Raw genomic sequence first — 17,353 nt, forward strand, 5'->3', positions numbered from 1 at the left:
ATGCAACTAGGGCATTAAAATGTGGATCGGTATCAGAATAACGAAGTTTACATTCTGTGCAAATTTTCATTAATGTAGCCTACTGAACAAACACGATTTAAACCGCGGAATAAAACAGCAGAAACACAATTAATAATCAATGCAAATTGAATAATTATACTAGTACTACCTCTATACTAATGTATAAGAGGAACTTAACTAAATATAATTAAAGGATATAGTGTGTTGGGAGACACAGGTGCTCTCACGTCCAGCTCACTGGGCGAAGAAGGAGAGAGTGAGGCACATGGGTTCGGGTGGCGCCCTCGTTCCCGCGCTTGTGGAAGGGAGGTAACTCGTGGTCAGTACTAATGAGTGATTTTTTATTGAAGGGAACTTCAATTGGGAGATATACGTGTTCCACTAGGTTCGCCAGAAGAAGACAAGCAAATAAACATGAGTCAGGATAAGGAAAAATTTATTTGTTTCCTGACCGCGTAATACCAAAAGACGTTAAAATATGGTACTTGTTGGTCCCTGCCTGGCGCTCGGCATTAATGAGTACAACAAGGACTGGTCGGCTCGGAGTCAGTATAATGTGTCTGAGTGGGGTATTCATGCTTCACTGCGGCATTGTATCTCAGTGGGCTAGCACTATAAAACCAGCTTCAGTCTGGGCTAGTTCAAGCAGCCGCACATACACATACACACGCATGCACGTCGTCATATGAGCTAAATATTCTCAAGCATGACGTTAAACCCAATTTCACCTCACAAAATTATTAAAAAAATAAGAGCATATAATTCGGCGCTCATCGTGCCTTGATTTGGGGGGATTGTTCTGTCTTTCTTTCAGTCTCTGAGTCAGACTTATTCTAAGATAGCATTCAGACGTTGGCAAACTATTGCCAACGTTGGGCCTGAATGCTATCTGGGAATAAGCCCATCATATGGATGGACTCCCTTTATTCACTCGCTTTATTCACTGATATGAATTAATAATTATAATTTATTATTTGCTCCCTATTTTTTTAATTAACCATAGGGTTAGAAATTCATAAAAATAATGTGTCGAAAAATCGTGTCATTTGAACTGATTATTTTGTCATTCTGATTGCATTGTTTATGTCATGTGAGTATAACTGTGATGTATGGTCGTCAGAGTGACATGACACAAGAAACAACGTCATAGCTGAAGATTGTTGAGGTCATTTCTATTCATTTTACAGTTGTGGTTTTCTAAACAATGGTCATGATCTACACTGCATTTGTCCAAAGGAGGTTGAGAAGTAATGGGTAATATAGAAATGACTACACCAGCATGTGTGGCCTGCTGACATTTTGAACTCCTGCAAGAATTCATGTATCACATTTGATCTTGCTCAGAAATACATGAATTCGAACAATTGATTTGTAAAAACAGTCTGACACACATATGATAACCTCAATGTAAAATCACTATGAGTCTATCATGAGATTCGACCCGTCAAGATCCTGGTTAGCATTGGTCTTCAGCTTGTCATAAGAAGCGACCAACAGGATCGGGTGGTCAGGCTCGTTGACTTGGTTGACATGTGTCATCATATCCCAATTGATTAGATTGATGGTTATGATGTTGATCACTGGACTGTCTGGTCCAGACTATTATTTACAGACTGCCTCCATACAGCTGAAATATTGCTGAGTGCGGCATTAAACAACAAACTATTATGAGATTCAGGAAGAGGAAACTGAGCACCTGACATGTGCAGGTTTATGTCACTTACCTGTAGGGTTTTAATGTATGTGTGGATTTTGTCGGGCTTGTTGGAGACACGCACTTCCACCCCATCACAATCTTTCTCTGGAACAATCAGGACAAATCCGGAAAACCAATAATACAAGAGGGAGGAAAAACAAATGCATAAGGGAAGAATTATTATTACCTATTTAGCATCTTTCTGTAGAACCAACTAAAGTGAGTGAGTTAGTTTAGTTTTACGCTGCTTTTAGCAATATTCCAGCAATATCACGGCGGGGACACCAGAAATGGGCTTCACACATTGTACCCATGTGAGGAATCAGACCCAGGTCTTCAGCGTGACGAGCGAACGCTTTAACCACTAGGCTACCCCACCACCCAGAACCAACTTGAACAGACCTGTGAGAGAACTGTGGTCAGCTGCTTCCCAGATACCTGGGTTACTGTATATTACCGTAGATAAGCCATTTTGAGGACCAAAAAAAGCAGTCTATAGAAGGGGGTCGGCTTATCTATGGGTACTGCTGTCTGTAGATACAGAACATTACTGGATCTCATTGGACCACTGATCTGAACTCATTTCTTAAGGCACCAATGTCCCCAGATTAAGGTTACTAACTCATGGACTGTGGCTGTTTGAACTCACCAGATCCTTGTCTGAAGTCATTTCTGTGATGGAGGTATGTTGGGCCATTGTCTGAACTCACCTATGGCACAGACAGGTATGACTGTCCTCACCTATTTACAGGTCACTATTTTAAATCATCTGTTGTTGGGCCAGGTATGTTGGGCCACTGTCTGAACTCACCTGTTGATGGAGGTACACAGACACTGATGATGGTATGTTGGGCCACTGTCTGAACTCACCTGTGTTACACAGACACTGATGGAGGTGTGTTGGGCCACTGTCTGAACTCACCTGTGTTACACAGACACTGATGAAGGTATGTTGGGCCACTGTCTGAACTCACCTGTTACACAGACACTGACAAGTATGTCTGACCACTGTCTGAACTCACCTATGTTACACAGACACTGACAGAGGTGTGTCTGGCCCAGACTACAGACATAGGACATGATGCCAACCAGCCCCTCCAGACTCTGGCTACAGATGTTCTTTTTCCTCTCTTTCTTCTGTTCCTCAGTCAGAATCTGATTCTCTGTGTAGTACGTCATCAACAGCCTGAAGAAAACACAGGGTCAAATACCATTAATTAATCCATTATTGCACATTATGAGGGTGGTATTGTCAATACAGGTATGTGCTGTTAAATTATTTCAAGTTAATTGATCCTTTTATCTGTAGACCACATGAGAAAAATAATACCATGCCCATCACTTTCATCACGGTTATAAATCAATTTTTGGTTGCACTACTCAGAAAAATACTCTGCTACATAGCTGAAAATATACGCAAGTGCTAATGCAGGAAAATGTCATTACTGAAATTATTTAGTCACGGACTAGAGAATTCATCAATTTTTTACAACCAGACGTTCCTGTTACCTGATGACCACATGGTGTGAACCAATCCTTTATCCCTCCTCACCTGGCTAGAAAGTAGCAGTGTGAGAGCAGTCTCTCCTTCCCTACACCAGCAGCCCCGTCACAGGTGCCCTTGTCTGCTATCTGATGCACCTTCTGGAGGGCCACGGACATGATGTACTGCAGGAACTCAGGACACCCACGTAGTACAGCCAGGCTGTCTTCATGAACTGTGCTGGTGTCACTACAACATTACAGCATCAGTGTTAGAGGAACTAACAAGTGTTTTAAAGTACATGTAATAGCATTGGGATTGTCGATGCAAATCCATGGTGCATATATGATCCCAGTGGTGCGTTCAACTGGCCCAAGTAGTCTCTATGGCTGACCCCATTAATTCCTTCTACTGACCCTGTGGTACCTTTAGCTTATCACTATAGAGCCTTCAACAGACCCCACTAGTGGCTTCAAATGACCCCGTGGTACCTTTAGCTTATCACTATAGACCCTTCAACAGACCCCACTACCCAGATAGCAATGTCCGTTGGGCCAATGTTAGACCAACATTGGCCATCATTGGGCCTACGTTGGACAATGTTGGCCCAACAAACATTGCTATCAGGGTAGTGGCTTCATATGACCCCCTGGTACCTTTAGCTTATCACTAAAGAGCCTTCAACAGACCCCACTAGTGGCTTCAAATGACCCCCTGGTACCTTTAGCTTATCACTATAGAGCCTACAACAGACCCCACTAGTGGCTTCAAATGACCCTGTGGTACCTTTAGCTTATCACTATAGAGCCTTCAACAGACCCCACTAGTGGCTTCAAATGACCCCCTGGTACCTTTAGCTTATCACTATAGAGCCTTCAACAGACCCGAATAGTGGCTTCAAATGACCCCGTGGTACCTTTAGCTTATCACTATAGAGCCTTCAACAGACCCACTGATGCCTTCAAATGACCCTGTGGTACCTTTAGCTTATCACTATAGAGGCTTCAACAGACCCCACTAGTGGCTTCAAATGACCCCGTGGTACCTTTAGCTTATCACTATAGTGCTTTCAACAGACCCCACTGGTGCCTTCAAATGACCCTGTGGTACCTTTAGCTTATCACTATAGAGCCTTCAACAGACCCACTGGTTCCTTCAAATGACCCTGTGGTACCTTTAGCTTATCACTATAGAGGCTTCAACAGACCCCACTAGTGGCTTCAAATGACCCCCTGGTACCTTTAGCTTATCACTATAGAGCTTTCAACAGGCCCCACTAGTGCCTTCAAATGACCCCGTGGTACCTTCAGCTTATCACTATAACGCTTTCAAAAGATCCCACTAGTGCCTTCAAATGACCCCGTGGTACCTTTAGCTTATCACTATAATGCTTTCAAAAGACCCAACTTGTGGCTTCAAATGACCCCGTGGTACCTTTAGCTGATCACTACAGTGCCTTCAACAGACCCCACTGGTGCCTTCAAATGACCCTGTGGTACCTTCAGCTTATCACTATAATGCTTTCAAAAGACCCAACTTGTGGCTTCAAATGACCCCGTGGTACCTTTAGCTGATCACTACAGTGCCTTCAACAGCCCCCACTAGTGGCTTCAAATGACCCTGTGGTACCTTCAGCTTATCACTATAGAGCCTTCAACAGACCCCACTAGTGGCTTCAAATGACCCCGTGGTACCTTTAGCTTATCACTATAGAGCCTTCAACAGACCCCACTAGTGGCTTCAAATGACCCTGTGGTACCTTTAGCTTATCACTATAGTGCCCTCAAAAGACCCCACTGGTGCCTTCAAATGACCCTGTGGTACCTTTAGCTGACCACTATTATGCTTTCAAAAGACCCCACTGATGCCTTCAAATGACCCCATGGTACCTTTAGCTGATCACTATAGTGCTTTCAAAAGACACTTGTATTGCCTCCAACAGATCCCTATGAAGTCTTCAACTGATTTGAGTAGAGCCTGTCCCAGATCTGAGAGTGCCTATAACTGACCTGAGTAGAGCCTTCAAGATGTTGACCACAAAGGGGAGAGACAGCAGACTGTGGGGGATCTTCCCAGCTGCAGGACGGCCCTTCTTTCCAGCAGCTGCAGCTGTCTTCTCCTTCAGCACATCACTCAGCTTGTGGTAGTTGTCATACAGCTTCAGAACTTGTTCACAGCTGCTCAGACTATGAGTGAGTGAGAGTCAGTATTATTTTACGCCGCATTTAGTAATATTCAAGCAATATCAATTTCTAATTACTTATTTTACGGATACTTTTTATCAAACCATGCCATGGAACCAGCGTTTGAAAATTAAAGTCATCCCTTAAACCACTTGGACCCATAGCTTATGTTTTCTGTAGGTTCTCATGGCCTTGTTTATTGGGAATTACTTATATTATAGCTAAAATATAGGGCCTACACATTATGATCAGGACCCTAAACTTTTTATGGTCGGGGTACTTAGGGCCTCCAGATTTTCAGGGTTAAGGGCACACACTGCATGGAATGCAATGTTTAATCTGAAAACTACATGAAAACTTTATAAAAGATGTTTGGGGAGTTATGAAGTCAATGTGTCACCAGCATTCATCTATTTGCCAAATTCTTAATGACATTTATTGTTATTTGTTTCACTTTTTAAATGAAGTATTAATTGACACATATGCAAGAAAAAAAAGGAAAGTTTATTTCGATAACTGAGTATGGCTTCATGCTTACTTCATGAATGAGTGAGTTTTACGTCGCTTTTAGCAATATTATGGCGGGGACATCAGTAATGTTCTTCTCACATTGTACCCATGTGGGGAATTGACAAGCTAAAGCTTTAACCACTATAGGCTACCCACTGCCCCGCTTACTTTATAAAGCTAAGGACCCAAAAGCCTTCCAAATGTTATCTTCCACTTTTTTAAAACAGCATATGTCTGACTGACCTGAACTGTCCAGCAGTAAAGGTGTACTCCATCAGCACCTCATAAGCCCCAAGCACCATGATGGCGTAGATGTTGTTCTTGACACCAACGCTGGACGCCAGCGAAAAGTCCGCTGATTTGTCCTTCATTCCCAGAATGAAGACACTATTATTGTTGTACATTGTATATGATGGTGACAGGACTCCTGCACAACCCTCACAATCTCCCCACTAAACTACTGATCATTATCTATTGTAGAAGCAGGGCTCAATTTAGGAGTTGTTAACCTACTTGCACCAGGTGCAACCTAAGATAAAAACCTAGTTGCACCAGCCAAATTCCAGTTGCACTGATTTTATGGTGAAATGAAAGAAATGTTATGAAAGAAATATGCTATTGAGTTATTTAGATGTTTTATTCAGAAGTTTATCCACTCAAAAATTGACCTGCACCTGGTGCAAGTTAGAATAATAACTACATTGCACTTTGTAATATTGGCTAGCATCAGTGCAAGTAACAAAGCACTAAATCGAGCCCTGAGAAGGTGAGGCAACCTTGGAGTTTTTTAAATGTGTTTCTGAAAATCACATACTCATGAAAGTATGGCTTTCAGAATTCACTCAATGAGATCTACAAATTTGACAAACGACATGAAATAGTCACTAAATATTCTACTATGAAGGAAACTAATACGATAGAGACAAATTTTCATCCATCAAAGTATCTTGCCTTTACTGTTACTCACCAACTTTTTAAATGCCAGTGAAACAGTAAATTTCTCACTGTTTGAGTGTTTTACCTAACAAAGTTTACAGATTTACATACCAGTTCAAAGTCTTCCATCTCACATGCAATCATCCTGGTCGTCAGTGACGTCAGCAACTCCTCCAGCTCAGTCAAGGCCGTCACACAGTCCTCATCTTCATCCTCATCCCCACCTGCCTGGTTCTGGAACTGTCTGGTCTTTAGAACACACTGCTGGATGCAGCCTAGCAGGTGCCCCTGAAATATGATTGAGCTTGATGAGACTCTGGTTTAAGACGATTTGTAAATAAGGAACTGCGCATGCATGGAATGTTTTGGATTTTCATAAAAGTGTGAAAATGTTTGTTCTGGTTTGATGACCCAAATACTGCAGTCTGCCCAGATTTGCCACACATTTACAAGTTACCAGACAAGTTGAGCATGATTAAAGTTCATTTCAGTCAGGTGAGTTAAAGTGAGTGAGTGAGTGAGCGAGTTTAGTTTTACGCGGCACTCAGCAATGTTCCAGCTATATGGCGGCGGTCTGTAAATAATCGAGTCTGGACCAGACAATCCAGTGATTAACAGCATGAGCATCGATCTGCACAATTGGGAACCGATGACATGTGTCAACTAAGTCAGCAACCGCCCGATCCCGTTAGTCGCCTCTTACGACAAGCATGGGTTACTGAAGATTCATTCTAACCCAGACCTTCACGGGTCGGTGAGTTAAAGAACGCGATGTTATTGATGATACAGTACTGTACAGTATCAGTTTCTGAACAAACTCATTAAAATCATGCCTTTATTCCCACTACCACTAGATCCAGGTTAGAATTGGTCTTCAGCAATTCATACTTGTCATAAGAGACGACTATCGGGATCGAGTGTTCAGGCTCGTTGACTTAGTTGACACATGTCATCGGTTCCCAACTGCGCAGATCGATGCTCATGCTGTTGATCACTGGATTGTCTGGTTCAGACTTAATTGTTCCAATTTGATTTAACTCAATATCACTGGAATATTGCTGAGTGTGGCGTTAAACAACAAACAAACCACCAACAAAGATCTGACAACTTCCCTTTACCGGTCCTGTCAGAAAGGCAGCTACATCAACTTTCATTCCTTCTGTCTCTTTAATTTCTGTCAGTTGATCATCTGATTGTCAATAGAAGTGAAAAAGGGTACATGCTTTTGTATGCTGTGTTCCCAGGAAAATTTCTTTAATAAGCAATTTTTGTCTCAGCTGATCCACTCCCCAGTATGTTCCACCTACCATGGGTTCTGCCAGATACACAGACTCCCCTTGAGCCAGGATACAGGGGTCCAGCTTTAATGGAGGCGTCATGTCGCTGTCGGACTCGTAGTAACGATTGATCTGAGAAGGCATACACACAGTTTACAGTTGATGCCATATTTTATTGATTGAAACTTATCATAAATATAATGATTGCATTGGAAATATGGAAATTTTGAATTAAAGAACACACCCAAATATCAACACAAATATCCTATGGGAGACTTAAGAAGTAAATAGAGAAAGATTAATGAAAAAATGTATTCTATTCCTGTAGTTAGACAGGCTCTTCCTCCTGTTCCAAACTATGGAGACGTAGTGGTCCTACTCTGTGAACTGGTCGTTTGCATATCATCCATGGCATGGATGATTGCTAACATCAGTCACTGTTGCTGTCTTGCTGAAGGGGTTGTGATATGCACATCTGGAATTAATGAGGCTGAAGGGGTATGTGGAATTAATGAGGCTGAAGGGGTCGTTGTTGGCACTGGTACTACATATCCTTATACAGAAATGTCCCCTAAACAAAGTCCAAATACAGAAACGTACCAGGTACCATAAGTGAGGGAGCCATTCCACAACCCAAAATCAAGATTAATGCTGTTCATCCTTTTCACATGATTCTGAGTGATACTGTGCATCGCAAAATAATCGTCTTTGTGTATGCTTGATTCTTACATAACGCAATGGAATGAATCTCATACAGATAACGTTCCCTTTTGATCTTATCCGGTTTAGATTTCCATATAAACTGAAGCACTTGCTTTGGAATGGCTTAATCAAGATCAGGTAACTCTCGGGGTGACCTCCATACCCACAGATAAATGAAACTAGATGATTAAGTTTGGAAAGTAATAAAGATTTTAGTACTACATTTAAAATAAAAAGGACAAAAATCTGTAAATAGCAAAAGGCACCACTTTAGGTTCTGTTTGATATATCTACCAATTTTTGTTGAAAAATATTGAACAGTTTTTGAGTTATGCTCCTGAACAAAATGATTACGGACGGACAGACAGACGAGGCGTCGACTTTATATTCCCAGCATGTAATGAAGGAACAAACCAACAAACTAACAAAACCAACCAACCCAACTTGTTTTACCTGATTTAGCAGCATATCTAGAATAGGTGCCTGAAGTCTCGAGTTGTGGCATAGCACTTCATAAAGACCCTGTACAAAGGAGAATATTCAGGGATCGTGTTTAATTTGCGTCCTATGAAACAGAAAATATTGAAATGTGAAATTAAATATTTTCAATGTGCAGCTGCACAACTTATACTGAAAAAATAATACTCACCATGATTCATTTGGCAAATCAAATCATTCAAAACATATTTTTGTGCACCATCAAACTGTTAATTGCTCACACTCTCAATCTCACAGCTTAAAGGCCGGGGTGCAAACGTCCAAACCACCCCTGGTTTGCCAGTGAAGATGTTATCACCCTGTGACGGCTATGGGTGCCTGGCAAGAGCTTGGCGATGTCAAAGGTTAACCTTGGAATTTACTACTAGAATAAACACATGCCTTATAGTAAATGTCCAACAACCCTTTCACTTCATATTTTGATGACTAAAGAGATAAATTTGATTAGCATATATGAAACATCAACATTTACATATATTCTGAATATAAAATCTTCAGCAAAGAGATGTCAGCATCAGATAGTTGACAACCCTAGCCCTGCACAGCATGGTGTCAGGGGAGTGGGGGAGGGGGGCATTTGCCCAGCCTGCCTGAAATATGAAACCCTGAATGAAACATTTCCCCACTCCAAGGCTTGTTTCTATGGAAACACACCTCCTCTGGCCACCTGACTGACACAGTGGGAAATTCAAATCTGGATTTAAAAATGAGAAATATATTTTCAAAATGTATGTTTTGTAGACTGTCTGCATCCATACTTTTTGCTGTGAGTCTTCACTACTTCTTTATACTTTGACTTCATATCAGCCTGAACCGGTGAGTCAGTTTTGTGATATTTCATGGAATGTACTTGAATACTGCATTGCTTTGCATCTAAGGACAGCTTTGACAAGGCAAGGAGGCCACACCCCATCTGTGTACAGGTTTGAACCCCGGCCTAAAACACAGCCGTGGATATCTTGAATGCCAGTGCATGACAAGAAATCCTGTTCTGGGTGATAACATGGATTTGTGGATTACTTTATGAGTCCATGGTAAATGATACTGAAAGGATTCTTGCAGTCATGGAATCCATGAAAATCTAGCACTCTAGTTTACAGGCTTACATGATGTTTGGCTGAGTACAAATTCTCACTTAAAGAAAATCTGGAGCTCAGAGGTAAATGCTCGAAACAAGGTCAAAGCCACCAATACTTTTGCTGTGCCAGTCCTTTCCTATTCCTTTGGAGTAGTTGACTGGACAAAACAAGACATCCAGAGTCTTGACCGCCTGACCAGAAGGATCATGTCTGATAACAGAGCCCACCACCCTCGTTCCTCTCTTAACCGTTTATACATGCCAATCAATTCTGGATTAATGTGGAGGCTATTCATGATAGAACTTTATTGTGTACTTTTGCACATATTTATTTATCGGATGATCCTCTGGTGATGCATGTCAAGACTCATGATGAAAGAAAGGAATTCCACAGCTATTTTAAGCGTGCTCAGGTTGTTGAACAAAATCTAAAATTTGAGGTTGATTTTGTTGAAGGTAATGTACTGCTGGACGGTACAGCGATGGGGGTAAACCAGGTGAAGTCCTTCACCAAGTCTGCCCAGAGTCTGTCATGTGTGGAAAAGCTTTCTGAGAAACCATTGCATCATGTGTACATGCAGTGTGTGGAACAGAATAGCAATCCCATCGACTCCTTCGCCTGGATGAAGTCGGCTGGTCTTAATGTGAAACGGAGGGCTTCCTTTTTGCTGCTCAGGACCAGTCACTTCCCACTCGTGATCGCCAAAATGTGATTCTTAAACAAAATATCAATATGAAATGTTGACTATGTAATGAATTTACAGAGACTGTCCAACACCTTGTCAGTGGATGCCCTCCTTTGGCACAAACAGCATCTCTTAAACGACATGATGGAATGGCTCGTTGCTTTTACTTCCGTCTCCGCATGTCTGTGGCTTTGACTCCGAGGTCCATTCATGGTATGACCCTGAACATGTCCAGGGCATCATGGAAAATGATGCTTTCAAACTTCTGTGGAATAGGCCCATATACAGCCTCAGAAGAATTCCAGCCAACAAACCTGATCTTATCCTTTTTGATAAAGCCAATGAATTTATTTATATCATTGAATTTTCTGCCCTTCTGATAGCAATGTGATTGGCAAGATTCAGGAAAAGCATGATAAATATGCGGACCTTGCCTTTGAAATGTCTTGCCTGCATCCCAAGTACACTGTCGTCAGGCTGCCCATATGTCTGATGAAAGACATATTATGACACGTACAGGAATTTACCTTGAGTCCTGTATTTGAGGGTTCCTTTGGACTCATACTCTTAATTTTCAGGGGTCCTGGTCAACAAAATGGGGGTCCCAGACACTTAGATATTATAATTAATACTGTTTTTGTATTGTGTATCATGATTATCACTTAAATTGTTACAGTAATCAAACTGCAAATGATTCCATAACTCAGCTAGTAGCAAACTCAGTGATAACTTATTGTTACTTGATTGGAATTTTTACAAAAAGTATTTGGACTGTTCTGTGCCGCTGTGGAAATGCTAATAAATTTAACCAAACCTGAAGAGGTTTTCAATTCTTCGAAGAGAGTCGTCCTTGGGGTACATATTATGCATTTTCCACGCTGAAAATGTCCTGTGACAGTTGTATCAATGTTTTTTGAATAAAAAGATTGTACAATAAATAAACTTTTTTATTTATTATACGGCCCCAACCTCGTGGAGTTACCTCCCGTTGCGCATGCGCACCAACTGGGTAATCACCTAGGCCCGTATCATCATTCCTTCTGCTGAATAAATCAGTGAACAGAATTAAGGAGGAGGCCCTACCCCATGGGCGACTCTCTTCGAAGAATTGAAAACCTCTTCAGGTTTGGTTAATTCTTCTTCATAGAGATCGCCCTTGGGGTACATATTATGCATAAACACAGACTCCCAAAGACCGGAGGCCAGGAGGAGGAATTCTGTCCAAGCACATACAAATAGCTATCGTTAATTGAATAATGTAACAGACGCCATAACACTCACCTGTCACATGTCCCAGTTTTCGCTCCCGCGAGAGGCATTATGGGAGGGGAACTGACAGGGAGGATTGTACTCGAAGACGACCTCAAAGGTTCGCATAGGAACTCGCACATGGTGCAAAATGTAAACAAAGCCCCATCCACCTTGTGTCGATTAGTAAGCACCGTAGGGGGGAATGTCAAAACCGCTCACAATCGACCTAAATACTCCGGAGAGGATCGAAATGAGGTTATTTAGCTCCCAATAGCGGATATGTCAATAAAACTCAGTATTGAACAGCAGCGTCAACAAAACCAATGAACCAAGACTCACTTTCGGTCAGGGTGGCAGGACACTGTCCACTGGAGAATAGAACGGCCAAAGCTTCGCCGCGATTACGGGAATGCGTGATCGAGCTGATAATGCCGAATAAACGCGTGCTAGGCGGCTCCAAATAGCGGCAGAGCAGATCTCTTCAATGGGGAGTGCCGATGCAAAAGCTTTGATGCGGCTACTGCCCTGACCGAGTGAGCCTTCAACCCCTCAGGGGAGGCTTGCCCTTAGCCTGATAAGCAGTACAGATACGACGAAACTAGCCAGCGAGACAAAGTCTGCTTGCTTTCGCCCGCACACCAGCCTTCCGCCACCGTAACAACAGAACAGCTGGGTACCCGTCACGGATCCCCTGCGTTCGTTTGATATAGACCTTGAGAGTCTTACGGACATCGAACGGGTGAGTGCTCATTGCAGAGGTCCCCGATGTGGAAGGCTGGGTAAGAGTGGGAAGTTCGATAGGAGCTGTCACATGGAAAGCGTGATTGACCTTCGGGCTGATGCACGATCCAGGGGCCGAATACTGACACGATCAGTGTGAAACACAGTCAGCGCCCGGTCGGACTGACATAGCATGTAAATCGCCGACCCTACGCCCGGATGTTACCGCCACCAGAAAACAGCCTTCCAAGTTAACAACTGAATGGAAATAGCCCGATAGGTGTGAGAAAGTGGGACGGACAGCCAATCGAGCACAATTGACAAATCCCAAGGTGGGCTGGTTTAAGCCTGACAGCAGGTCGAACCCGATCAGCGCCAGCTAAAAGCTGTCGCGAGAGGGTGCTGCCCCAGAAGAGCACCATCGACAGGGGTGTGAAAGGTGGAAATAGCGGTGGAGTAGCCACGCAGATGGTCGAAGCCGCCAGGCCTTCTTCCAAACGGGCTTGCAAAAACTCAATACTCGACTAAATCCGCAGAAAAGGAATCTGCAATCCCCTATCTGAACACCAGCGGCGCGCAGGCGGGACCACCTATCCTCATACTGAGCGTTTGTCGAATCCATACCGGCCAGAATTGTGTCTGCAACTGCTGCAGGAATTCAGGCGTGCCTCGAGGCTAGACCTGACAGAGGCCAAGCCACCCACTGAATCCTTGGATTGGGGTGGAAGCTCCGTTCTGAGTGAGAATGTCCGGTCGTAAAGGTAATAGAACAGGAGGCTGAGCCAGAAACCAGAGAATTACCGGAAACCAGCTCTGTGACGGCCAAAGCGGTGCCGGTAGCACAAGCAGCTGAGCTGGCTGGGTGGACAGCTGTGAAAGGACACAGGGAATGAGTGGTAACGGCGAACGCAGAGCACTTTGCCCGTCCAATCCAGCAGGAAGGCGGCAGCCAACGCCCACCGGTCCGGTATTCGAGAGCAGAACATCGGGTGTCTGATTAGCCCCGCCCGGACGCAAACAGATCCACTTGGAACAACCCGTTACAACTGGGAGATAACTCTGAATATCTGCGGTCGGAAGCATCCACTTCGTCGCGGGGCCAGGATCTGGCGAGAGAGCGCTTGCTCGCGCGCTCTCCAGCCCGGAAGATAAACAGGGAGTACCTGACAATGCGCACTGGTCGCACCAGAGGAGAAAGTCCCATGTCTCCCCGGAGCTTTCGGGGACACCGTGCATTGCTTCAGGATATGCGACATGGCCGTCTGGTTGTCCAACTGAAGACGAACCACCTGGCCCTGGACATGCTCGGGCGCTCGAAAACCAAACGCACAGCTCTCAGTTCCAACGCGTTGATGTGAAGGCGGGCTTCCGCTTCGACCAGAGTCCGGACACCGACAGACTGCCTAGAACACCCCCAGCCCGTGAGGGGCGCGCTCGGTCTGAACTGTAAGAGCTGGCGCCGGGATTTCCAAGGGGATCCCCTGGTGAGATTCCGGACATTGGTCCCACCACTGAAGGTGAGGTGTCAACCACCGGGGACTGTGAGACTCAGCTCAGGTCCTCCGAGTGAGCCCACAGACTTCGCCAAAGCTTGCTGTATAGGGCACCCTCAACCGCCCGCCACACTACAGAGATCGTCGCCGCCATATGGCCCAGTAGACGGAGCCAAGTCCGTGCTGGTGCCTGGGGCTGGGAGAGGAACGAAGACACCATCTCACGTACTCTGGTGACCCGGTCGGGCGACAAGGAAACGAGATCCTTGTGTGTTTGGAACCTCGCCCCGAGAAAAACCAAGTCCTGGGTGGGTACCAGGTCGGATTTCTTGAGGTTGATGATCCACCCCAGTCGAACTAGAATGTCTATCACCGTGTGAGTAGCATCTAGGCTCCGAGTGCGCCGAGCAACCAGTCGTCCAGGTAAGGGTAACAACGCCTTCCTTGCGAGCAAGCAAGTAGCCGGGACTAACATGAGCTTGGTGAACACCCTTGGGAGGTGGATATGCCGAAGGGGAGCACCGTGAATTGGTAACACATCCCGTCGTAAGAGAACCGAAGGTACTGCTTGAACGATGGATGTATGGGCACATGCAGATACGCATCCTTTAGGTTGATTGACGTGAGCCAATCGCCGGGCTGAACAGAGGAGATCGCCGAGCGCAGTGTCTCCATCTTGAAGGATGGAACTTCTAGCATGCGATTCAACCCCTTGAGGTTGAGAATGGGGCCGGAACCTGCCGTCTTTTCTTGGACGAGGAAGTGCGTGGAGTAAAATCCGCCTGTTCCTCTCCCGGTGGTATCTTCGATTGCGGACTTGTCCAGCAAAGCCTGGACTTCGTCGCGCAATATGTCCGCCTTGCCTGACATGGCGGCACCCGAGTCGCGGCGTATGCGGTGAAGTTGGGCGGACCTGCAGCTTCCACAGTGGTAAATGGCCCGACACTGGCGGTGGACAGCACCCAAGTGTTGTTTGTAGCCTTCTCCCACTCTGGCAGGAATAGAGAGAGCTGACCTCCCACTGGTATGCGTTGGAGTAAGGCGGCGTCGTGGTCGAGTAAGCGGAGCTGACTGGGAGTGACACACGGCTGGGTCTACAGCCTGATGGGTTAACGAGAGGTCAGAGCAGACCTCCCGCGCCTGCGAAAAGGCTGGGAGCTAGTCCAAGAGGACTGCTCTTTGCCCTTACCCTTGGCGGACCGGTTCCTCCGCCTACCTGCCAAGGGGCGAAGCCAACCAGCCGGACTTCGGGTGTAGGCTGCACCCCGGCGGAGGAAGGTGGAACGGAAGCGCGGGGGCGAGAAGCCCGCGGGTGCTCCAACAAGGCTTCGAGTCCTTGAAGGAGGTAGCTGCTGGGCCCCAGGAAACAGCGTCGCTCCCAGACGGTAGGGAAGGGCCAGCAAGGTCTGCTGTCTAGTTGCCGAGTACCGAGACGTCGACAGCCACAGCTTGCGCATCCCCATGACTGCGCACATCACCGTCGATGCAGCGGACCGCAAGGAGTCGCGCGCGAGGTGTGCCTGGACCTCGGATAACTGACGGAGTAGCACGACATGCGGAGATACGTCTCCAGCATGCCCCTCCGCCTCCAGGGCCGACCTCTGGATCGAGGAGAGTAGGCCTCATGGACCACGACCGCACCTGCTGCATAGCGTTCCGGTAGACCTCCTCGTAGGTCCGTGCGCGATGCTGCAGAAGCGCCCAGGAAGCAAGCGGTGGTGTTAAGCGCCCTTGCCGAGCAGCCAGAGCTGCTCGAGGAAGCCGAGCCTCCCCGAGGCGACCCGTAAACTGCGACTCTTCCACCATTGGAACAGCGAACAGGGAATCCTCCCCTAGCTGGTACCTCGGACAAGCTCAGGCAAGTCGAAATGGAGGCGAGACCCAGACAGGAGGATCGACCACGTCCTGGACCAACGGCGGTAGAATACGGAGCAGCGTCTCGTGGGCTGCTGAGGGGCAAACGCCTGCCTGGCAGGAGGAACTCAGACGAGTCCGGCGGCTGGCAGGCACCGCTGCCTGGGGTAGGAACTTCGGCAATGCGTTGCGGACCTCCCACGCAAAGCGTCGCCGAAAAAGCGGAAGGCACCCTCCTGCTCCTCAACCTCCCAGTATCCATGGACTCGGGCCCGAGCCGAGAGTCCGAGTCTGGGTCTCCTTTAGAAGAGGACCCGAACCCCGACCCGGTGGGCGGCTAGCACCAGGCACAGAAGAGAGGGAGGAGCAGACAGAACGCCCCGCGTCAGCACCTGCCTTCACGCACGGACCCCGGTCCCGAGACGCTGGAGGCAGACCAGGCAGAACTGGTGCCTCCGCCCTCATGGGGCGGGGCGGCGCGGGATCGGAACCCCAGGAATCATCAGCGGCCCCTGCGCCAACTCCGAGAGGGGACTGGGGCCGAGCCTCCCCCTCCCGGGGGCAGCCCGGCGTCCCGACCCGAAGCCAGAGGCAGCGGATCTACAGGCGCCTCAAGGCGAGGGATCGAGCCGGGCTCGGCGATCCAACCCCCAGACTCTCCGCCCCCTGCCCAGAGTGGGCGAGGAACTCCTGCCGGAGCCCTCCAACCGACTCATGGACAAGGGACCTCACCGAGTCCACATGCTGCTGAAACAACTGAGTTATTAACGACATATCAAAACCGCTACTAGGAGCGGGAGAAGGCGACTGGCTACGCGACTTTTTGCCCTTACTGCGAGGCTTTTGCGCTTTGGACGGGGGGACCTGGGTCAGTTCCCCTCCCGCCTCACGCATCTCTCTATAAAATAGAAAATCCGCCGCCCTTCTCTTCTGGGTCCGGGGGGAAAAGCCCTTGCAAATCTCAC

General features: G+C 46.5%; 1 protein-coding gene across 1 annotated transcript in view; it reads right to left on the reverse strand.

The window, feature by feature from the left end:
* The window catches only part of LOC124267281 (Fanconi anemia group I protein-like), a 55,264-nt gene that overhangs the window by 20,643 nt on the left and 17,268 nt on the right, over positions 1-17,353 (reverse strand). Inside the window, 8 exon segments of the mRNA XM_046702192.1 lie at positions 1,746-1,822; positions 2,740-2,903; positions 3,270-3,449; positions 5,210-5,386; positions 6,137-6,258; positions 6,941-7,117; positions 8,137-8,238; positions 9,262-9,330. Coding sequence (XP_046558148.1) covers positions 1,746-1,822; positions 2,740-2,903; positions 3,270-3,449; positions 5,210-5,386; positions 6,137-6,258; positions 6,941-7,117; positions 8,137-8,238; positions 9,262-9,330 — 1,068 coding nt within the window.

This window comes from Haliotis rubra, unplaced genomic scaffold, assembly GCF_003918875.1.
Source record: "Haliotis rubra isolate DU_JTF1 unplaced genomic scaffold, ASM391887v1 Scf130, whole genome shotgun sequence".
Lineage (NCBI taxonomy): Eukaryota > Metazoa > Mollusca > Gastropoda > Lepetellida > Haliotidae > Haliotis > Haliotis rubra.